This window comes from Macrobrachium rosenbergii, chromosome 54, assembly GCF_040412425.1.
Source record: "Macrobrachium rosenbergii isolate ZJJX-2024 chromosome 54, ASM4041242v1, whole genome shotgun sequence".
Taxonomy (NCBI): domain Eukaryota; kingdom Metazoa; phylum Arthropoda; class Malacostraca; order Decapoda; family Palaemonidae; genus Macrobrachium; species Macrobrachium rosenbergii.
Window position 1 is genome coordinate 8,438,618 of NC_089794.1, and position 9,899 is coordinate 8,448,516.

The 9,899-nt window shown below is 38.5% G+C and overlaps 1 protein-coding gene across 1 annotated transcript; it reads right to left on the bottom strand.

The window, feature by feature from the left end:
- Window positions 1–9,278: 9,278 nt before the first annotated feature.
- On the bottom strand, window positions 9,279–9,626 carry LOC136834562 (cerebellar degeneration-related antigen 1-like). The gene has a single exon (XM_067097141.1). The coding sequence runs from the start codon at window positions 9,624–9,626 to the stop codon at window positions 9,279–9,281; it is 348 nt and encodes a 115-aa protein (XP_066953242.1).
- Window positions 9,627–9,899: the final 273 nt, after the last annotated feature.

Consider the following 9,899-nt stretch of genomic DNA (forward strand, 5'->3'; position numbering starts at 1 on the left):
CCGCTGTTACAGCACTCAAAATCGTTGTTGCCTGGTCTCGATCATCACTAGTAATACGTTTAACCGCTTTGAATCGTTTGTTGTTGCAATAGTAATGAACAAAATATTTGTGATATCACTTTTGCAGTATTCCAAAGATTTGTGGGGCCATAGACAGTGTCTACTGTATACAATTCTACAATGAAAATATTCAGAAAACTTATTGTCAATAGGCTGGAGAAAGAAACCATATCTCAAAGACTTTGTTCCTTTGAAAATTTAGCTTTGAGAATATCACGCGTCAGATGTCAGGACAGAGTGAAAATTATACAATGATGGAAATAACGAAAGGTCCATTAGAAGGTGAAATAATGATGAACAGGAGAGGGAGAAGACGTGGGCAAGTCCCTCGCTTCGCACTTTGGAGAACAATAGGTAATAGCGCCATCTGGTACCTGTGTCACCAGAGGGATTATAAAGTTAAGTATATCTTAGTTTAACCAGACCACTGAGCTGATTGACAGCTCTCCTAGGGCTGGCCCGAAGGATTAGATTTATTTTACGTGGCTAGGAACCAACTGGTTACCTAGCAACGGGACCTACAGCTTATTGTGGAATCAGAACCACATTATGACGAGAAATGAATTTCTATCACCAGAAATAAATTCCTCTAATTCTTCATTGCCCGGCCGGAGACGCACGCTAGCAGCGTGCTAGCCGAGAGCCCTACCCACCCCTCCAATGAAGAACTCCAGAGGGATTGGAAGTCCCAGGGCTCCTTGAAAGAGAACTATGAGACAGGAGGCTGGAGATGGGTGATAAATGGAAAACAAAGCACAGGAAAGTGTTTGAATAATTTATTCATGAAAGTGTGGCTATAAAACCAAGCATTGGGGCTCTTTGAGCCATTCACTGGTCTGCTGGTATAGTGTTTAGTGTCGTGGCTTGCCACTCAGGTGTCGCGGGTTCGCTTCTCCCCCAGGGTGATGAAAAATCACTGGTTCTGTATCACGATCAGTTACTGCTGCAGTGTGGGGTCTGCAGTGGGGGTTGACACTAACAATCTTTGGAAGCTTGAATTTCAAGTCAGTGGACATTGTGTGTTTGTTCATGTGAACAGGTTTCATCTTCTGAAATAATAATAATAATAATAATAATAATAATAATAATAATAATAATAATAATAATAATAATAATTAAGAAAATTAAAAGAGGGAACTGGAGCAGTTGGACAGCAAAAAGGCGGAAAGGAAGTGCGAATGAAGCAAAGGAGAGGCTAAAAACTGATGCAACTAGGAGCTGAAGGGACACTGCAAACTGCATTTAGTGCTGCCTACGGCGCACCATGTGAGGTGCACTGATGGCACTATCCCTCGACGTGGACAAAAAAAAGACATCAATGGGGAATGCCACAGAATCCCTTTTCGTTAAACCGCGTTGATAGCAATGAAGGTATATAATTCGTCACTACTGTGCTTACTGTTTTGTGTGTGCAAAGACCTCATATTAGACTAGTTAAAGATATTTCCACTTTCATATCTGATGAAAAATATTGAAAGATTTCTCTCTCTCTCTCTCTCTCTCTCTCTCTCTCTCTCTCTCTCTCTCTCTCTCTCTCTCTCTCTCTCTCTCTCTCTCTCTCTCTCTCTCTCTCTCTCTCTCTCACTGTTTGCGCTGTGCTTGCAAAGCCAAGTCAACAGGTGTCAGGGCTTTATTTATACGCTGGAAATTTCCAAATTCTCTTTTCGGTACATGAGAAGTTGGTTCCCTTGATGAACTTTTTTTTTGCATGAGCGATAATTATCAACGTGATACCCAACAACCCTATATTTTTCTTCTAATTCCTTTCATCGCTCCTGGAAGGATAATTTCATCATTGCCGGGAGGATAATTTTATCATATTAGGGAGGATAATTTTCCATAATTCCTTCAAATAAGAAAGCTTTTAAGGGAACATTTCCGACCCCTTCTCTGGCTAATTGAATAACCACCGGCTGTGTTCTTTTCATTCCCGAATTGCCCCAATTAGGAATAGTCTCTCTCTCTCTCTCTCTCTCTCTCTCTCTCTCTCTCTCTCTCTCTCTCTCTCTCTCAGATAATCCTGGATAAGATTGCTAAATACTTCAAACTTCTTTGCAACGTAACACACCTCTACTCTTCCGTCTATTATTTCTTTTACTTCTACTTCTGCTTCTTATGGTGATAATTACCGTGATGATAATTCAGCCATTACTACTTCTAGTAATTATAACAACAATGGTCAATTGATTCGTGCTTCATAATTATTACTATTACTACTCTAGGCTCTTGGCCATTATCTTGGTTTGTTCCTCGGGGCCTTCATAAGCCTCCAACTGCCACTTATTCCCCGGTGATCAATCTGTGTTACTGGTTCTGAACAAACTCTTTCATTTTGGGATTTCGGTATCTAATTCCTCCATTAACCTCGTTCCCCCGTTTCCAGTCAGAGTGATTGTTCTTATTACTCTTTTCTTTGCTGAAATTTATTTTCGTTTGTTCTCGCAATTTAGTGTTTCGTTCTTTTCGCCGTTATTATTAGGCAGATCCTAACTAATACCGGATATGACAGCAGTCTAATAGAGACCTTCATACGACAACAGTAGGATGACGCCCACCTTACTGAGAAACATCATACTGTATTACCTCTTTCGTGCATGAACTACGAATACGCGCTTCCAGGCCCCACAAGTTCGATGTGAACGATGAACGCGCATGCGCGTCAGAAAGAGATTTTTTAATTCGTCAAAAATCGGAAAATCGCACCATAACAACGAGGTTTGAACATGACGTCACGAGATACTGCTTCTCCTCACGGCATGGGGTGGGTGGAGCTTGTGACCTACGCATGCGCCGAAATTTCCTTTTCAAGAAGCCAGTGTGACCGCGTGACCTGACCAGTGAGGATTGATTATCAGTGATGCCTATTTAAACGACTATAACGCCGTTAGTTTCAACTCAGTTCTGCCGATTTTTTCGGGTTTTGTTGACAAGGTGTTACAGAGTGTTTTAAAAATGCCAAAGTGTGTTAGAGCTCTTTCGAAAGTCTAAGGGTAAGGGCCCTGCAGAAGAGAGTAAGCAGTTGGAGAAACCGGCATGTGAGGGCTTCATCCCTCTTAACAAGTTCTGTTTATCGGACCTTACTGAGTTCCAAAAACATGATTTAACTCCTAGATAGTTAGATAGGCTATTGATGGCTATGGAGCATGGAAGTGACACAGATAGTGATGATAGCTGTGACGAATTTATGGCCGAAACTGAGTGCTGATAGCAGCGTGGACGCAGGCGAGACGGGGAGGGGCAGGAAGAGGGAGTGGTATGCCTGCCTCCCCCACTGCTCAGCCCGGTCCCTCACAGGCAACTCCTTCCCTTCTGTTGCTGATAATGAAGATGAAAGATAGTCTACGGATCCTGAACCCCTCCTATATTGCATGAATTTACAGCTGTTTTGCGGCTGGAAATGCCAGTGCCAACGAGTGCCTTAGGTTTCCTCCAGCTATTTTTTACGAGAGAATTACTCCGTTATTTGATGTAAGCACCCCATCATTATGCCATTTATTGCAGGGATGTGCTCAAGCAAAAGAGCGCACTGAAGTGGCAAGGCTGCAATATTTCCGACATTGCACATTTTTGGAGTGCGCATTTTTATGGGGGCGCTGAATTTGCTACAAGAAGGGAGGTTTTGGTCTAAATATAATAAATACTATCATGGAAAGTGGCAACTAGCGGTGTCATATACAAAGTTCGTGCAAATATCACGCTATTTTCATGCAATGAATCGGCAAGCAGTACCATCAGATAATACTGATAGGCTTATTCACGTGCGACCAGTGCTTGAATATATCCAAAACTTGTGTCAACATCTTTATTTGCCAGGGAAAAAAACCTGTCTTTGGATGAAGGTATGCTTCCGTGGAAAGGCAGATTATCTTTCAGAGTGTATAACCCTGGAGTGAAATATGGAATATTTTTTTGTGTGAGGCAGAATCCGATTATGTGCTTGATTTCATGGTGTACCATAGTGCAAATAGTCCTCTGCGTGATGTGGTTTTTCAATTGTTTGGCCCATATCTGAATAAAGGTTACCACTTGTTCATGGATAATTATGACACTTCCGTGAAGCTGACAGAAGAAGAGCTGTACGAGCACGGGGTGCACACCAATGGCACTTTACGGCTTGTGAGAGGGGCACCAAAGGCATTCAAGGCACTCGGCAAAAAAGCGCCCCCCCCCGCCGCTACTTCCGAAGGAAAGGCAATACTTTTATTTTGTGCTGGATGGACACAAGGTTGGTTACTGCAATACCCAACTTGCAAGGCAGGGACACGGAGGAGGAGATGTTTGTTTAGGAAAAGGTGGAGAAGGGTGGAGTTACTCAGCAACTGCCCAGTACAACGACCTCTTGCCACTAAGCAGGGACAATACATGAGAGGAGGACCACTTTGACCAAATGATTGTTTACGGAAGACGGTGGAAGTGGTCAAAGAAAATGCTGATGTTACTGCAAATTACGTTGCAAAATGCAACTTTTGTATCGGCAGTTTACAACACACCAAACTAAACTGAACCTCTTACGGTTCCATGAACTACCATATACCAGTTTGATGGAATTCAGTCCAGATGAGTGGCCTGCTATTGATCTTGCCATTCCCCATGCGTATTCTGCAACTGCTCCCGATGATGCTACCCCTGTAGCTGCTTTTGGTGAAATGTCCTTAGTACATCAACTGATGCCTTTCCTGCCACTAGCACTTCTGATGATGCTGATATGTCTTCGGTAATCGAAGACAAGGCTCCAAAACGGAAGTCAAGGATCGTTGACCCCATATCTCATCTTTCTCCTAGCATTGTGTACGTGCCAGAGCCACTGCCAGACTTCAAGAAGCAGAGGAAGAGGTGCCGTGTTTGCTCTGTGAAGTGCATTCGAAAGGACACCAATTATCCCCCTGCTTCGTGCTTCTATACCTCTGCATAAAAACCCAAAACTTCAGTGACGGTCATTCGAGGCGAAACTGCTGGCACTCGTCCACCACCTCGGAACCTCCCCCGAGGTCCGGGGGAAGGACCAATAGGAGCATCAGGAATGCCTCCTCTTCCTCCTCCTCTCAGTCATACGATGTGAACTTCAAGGTCTTCCAAATAGAGGAGGAGGCATCAGCAAGATATGAAGACCAGATTTGTTGGTGAGTACACCAGATTGCATTTCATATATGTATATGTATTTATTTTTATACATGTTTTTATACAGTGCATTATTTTCCGGTATTTTTATGTAATTTAGTTATGTTTTCATTGTTCTCTTGTGCTTTTACGTGTAATATGTATTTTTGGAGAAAAAGTTTTATGAGTGTGGGCAGAATTTATCATGCATTTTCATTTTAAAAAAATATTACCAATTATAAGCATTTATAATTTTTGTTGTAAATATTTAATTGAACTTAACTTATGACATTTTACAATATGCATAAGTTTCCCTGGCTCCTCAACTAATAAGTTTATTTACTCTAATTCGGGGGATGGGGACTGTGTCGTACTTCACAAATATAGTATGAATTATTAATCACTGGAAAAAAATATTTTAATTTTTCTGTGCGGAAAGAAATATTAGATATCACAATTCATTTATTTTTGGCAAATTTTAAAATTCAAGTAACTAATGAAATTCCTCTTTATGCTTAGTTCTCCCAGGCTGCTCTCGGAAGTGTGTTTATTTTCTTTTCGCGGCGGGAGGCGGGGGTTGGGGGGTAGGGGGAGGTGGTGTCATACCCAAGACACACAGAACTGAACTATATATCACTGGAAACGAAAATTATTGAAATTTCTCATGTAAATAAAAATGAGATATTTCAATTTTACCCATTTTTATAAAATATTTAATTGTAAGTAATTTTTTAAATTTCCGTTTATTCATAAAGTTCCTCCCGGCTGTTCACGCGAGTTGTTTGTTTACTTTTCCAGGAGGGGGGGTGTGCTGGGTCATACATAAAACAAATAGTAATGAAATATATATCATAAGAAACGCAAATTATATAACTTTCTCACTTTATAAATAAAGATTAGATACCTCAATTTACCTATTTTGGTGGGTTTTTGAAGAATAGTAACAACCAGCTGTCGCTTACCAATAATCCATACTTGTGCGTATATTTTGCATTAGTTTTCTTGTCCTTTGTCATATCATATCTAAGACAAATAGTAATGAATTATATATATCAAAAGGGTCATTTATTTCAATTTTGTGCAAGTAAAAAATGTGCCGAAGTTTCTTCGTATGGCCTGTGGGGGCCAGTGTATCTGCCACGGACCAAACCTGGTGAGGCCAGGTATATTATATGTATATATATATATATATATATATATATATATATATATATATATATATATATATATATATATATATATATATATATATATATAATAATAGATATATATATAATAATAGATATATATATATAATAATATATATATATATATATATATATATATATATATATATATATATATATATATATATATATATATATATATATATATATATATATATATATTTTATATATATATATATATATATATATATATATATATATATATATGGGCATATATATATATATATATATATATATATATATATATATATATATATATATATATATATATATATATATATATATATATATATATATATATATATATATATATATATATATATATATATATATCATATATATATATATATATAATTCAGCCTTAATATGTGGCAGTACCCAAAACGAGTTGCTAGTCACAATGCCCTTTTAAACTTCTCAATAACTTTGTATCCCCTGACTTTTTGGTTTAATATGCACTTGAGTAACACCTAAGCAAACACCGTAAGATCCCAAATTCACATTAGAAACCTGAAGAGACTGTGATGGCCGTCGTTTCTTGGTTTGTATTCGACCAGCCATTGCAGTCTCTTCAATTTTCAGCACTTCCTATGATCTTAAGGCTTTATAAGAATATAATTTTTGTATCAACGTGTTTCATATCCAAAAGAGCCTCTAACTCTTTTTGTTTGTGTTTTATATGTCCTGGGTATTTTGGAACGATTTTAGAGTAAGTAATAAATGGAGTCATTGCACCAGGAAACATATAAAAAAATATATATATATGTGTCTATATAAAAGTGACCAGTAGATTCTACGTATATATATATATATATATATATATATATATATATATATATATATATATATATATATATATATATATATATATATATATATATTATGTATATATATATATATATATATATATATATATATATATATATATATATATATATATATATATATATATATATATATATATATATATATATATATATATATATATATATATATATATATATATATATATATATATATATATATATATATATATATATATATATATATATATATATATATATATATATATATATATATATATATATATATATATATATTATATATATATAAATATATATATATATATATATATATATATATATATATATATATATATATATATATATATATATATATATATATATATATACATATGTATGTATGTATGTATGTATGTATATATATATAATTATAGTTAGTATGTAATATATAAATTTAGCTAAAAGCTGACCCTTTAGAATGTTGAGAGTGGGATTGTCGCTGCATAGCCGACTGAAGTTAACCCAGATACCAAAACATAAAACTTATCAGGTTTCTGATCTGTCCCTTCCCTTTGCCTGGGACAGACATTTGGATAGCACGGTCAAAAGGGGCAAGCGTAAGAGGTTGAGTACCACTCCTTTAAGCAGCTTAAATGAACTAAGCTGCTTAAAACAACCATTCTCTGAGGCAGAGTGATTGCGCTGAATTGTCTTTCCACAGGACACCTGGGAAGATGCAAGCTGATAGTCAAGACACCTGGAAGATGACACACCTTGGGCACGGTCACCATATGGGCCTGACATCGGGGCATCTACCCTTGGCAGGTGCCTTAAAAGGAGCCAGGACAGGAAGATCATGACAGTTAGCTAGACATGTCACCACCTAACCCTCCTGACTTGGATCAAGTTCCATGTGAACTAGTGTATAGTGCCACGAGTGCGATCACCCTTCGTCATTCTTCGCCAGAGACCCGCTTCCCCCCACCCCGTCGCCGGTACAAGTGAAGGCTTTTTCAGTCACAAATGAAGACTTTTATCTCTGTATCCATTGTGCCATTTTACCCGGTGCTGTTTCAAGTGTTTTGTGTTCCAGTGTTAAGTGCTCATTCATTCTTAGAGACCTTGGCACTCTCAATGCAGTCTCGATCAATCTGTATGTTTAATATTTTCCCTTACTGGTGCGTAATCCTTAAATCTCTCTTGCAGAGGGACCCATTTGCTGTGGACTCTTCTTGGGCTGTGCATACAGACCAAGAAGTTCCACCTAAGTAATGTGTTTATCTTAGCTTAGAAAATTTTTTACAAACGTGACTGACCCTAGGAAATTAGGGAAATAGGGACACATGGAACAACTGAGAGAAGAGAACCACCTTGTTAGATTTTGTTAATGCATGCATTTCATGATAGGTATTTAGGAAAAAGCGAGTGCTAACCATTTTCTTTTCGAGGAATAGTGTGAAAAAATTCATCTGTGCAAAATTTTTCACTTCGCATTTCGGAATTGCAAATTATTTAGGCACAGGTGAACTCCCACGTGGACAAGACAAAATCAGTTTGCATTGCTGAAATACTCTCTCTCTCAGGTTAGCTAAAACTAAGTTCAAGTGTTAGGAAAGCGAAATTTGAACTCTGCTTCTAGGCAAAATTACAAGGTTATTTCACCATTATCCACCCATCACGGGAATTTCCCTGCAGTCAGGAAAGCCCAGAAAGTGTTTTATAAACGAAAGGGTTCATTCAACTAGTGTCTAAAAATAACCCGCATCAGCCTAGAGTCAGACAACCTTCACCCACCCCCTCCCTTCCCCTTCCCGCTTGCCTACCCAAATCATAGTTTATTGCCAAGTAGTTTGTCCCCGTAACTTTGTCCATACCCTCGCCACTCTCAGCAAATTTTTTAATCCAAATTCCACGTCCTATGAGACCAATAAGTCCTATGGGACGAACCCTATTTACAAGTCCTACGGGACGAATCCAACTTCCAAGTCCTATGGGACAAATCCAATTTCCATGTCCTACGAGACGGAATTTCCAAGTCCTATGGGACGAATCCCATTTCTAAGTCCTCCAGGACAAATCCAAGTTCCATGTCCTACGAAACAGAATTTCCAAGTCCTATGGGATGAATCCAATTTCCAAGTCCTAAGAGACGAAATACAAATTCCACGTCCTCTGTGCCATCCTTAAATTCCACATCCTCTGTGACGTCCTCAAACACATCGTCCGTGACATCCTCAAATTCCATGTCCTCCGTGATGTCCTCAAATTCCATGTCCTCCGTGATGTCCACAAATTCCACATCCTCCGCGACATCCACAGATTCCATATCCTCCATGATGTCCTCAAATTCCATGTCCTCCGTGACGTCCTCAAACACGTCCTCCATGACGTCCACAAATTCCACATCCTCCGTGACGACCTCAAATTCCATGTCCTCCATGATGTCCACAAATTCCACGTCCTCCGTGATGTCCACAAATTCCACGTCCCCGTGATGTCCTCAAATTCCACATCCTCCATGACGTCCTCAAATTCCACGTCCTCTGTGACGTCCTCAAATTCCACGTCCTCTGTGACGTCCTCAAATTCCACGTCCTCTGTGACGTCTACAAATTCCACGTCCTCCGTGACGTCCACAAATTCCACGTCCTCTGTGACATCCACAAATTCCACGTCCTCTGTGACATCCACAAATTCCATGTCCTCCGTGATG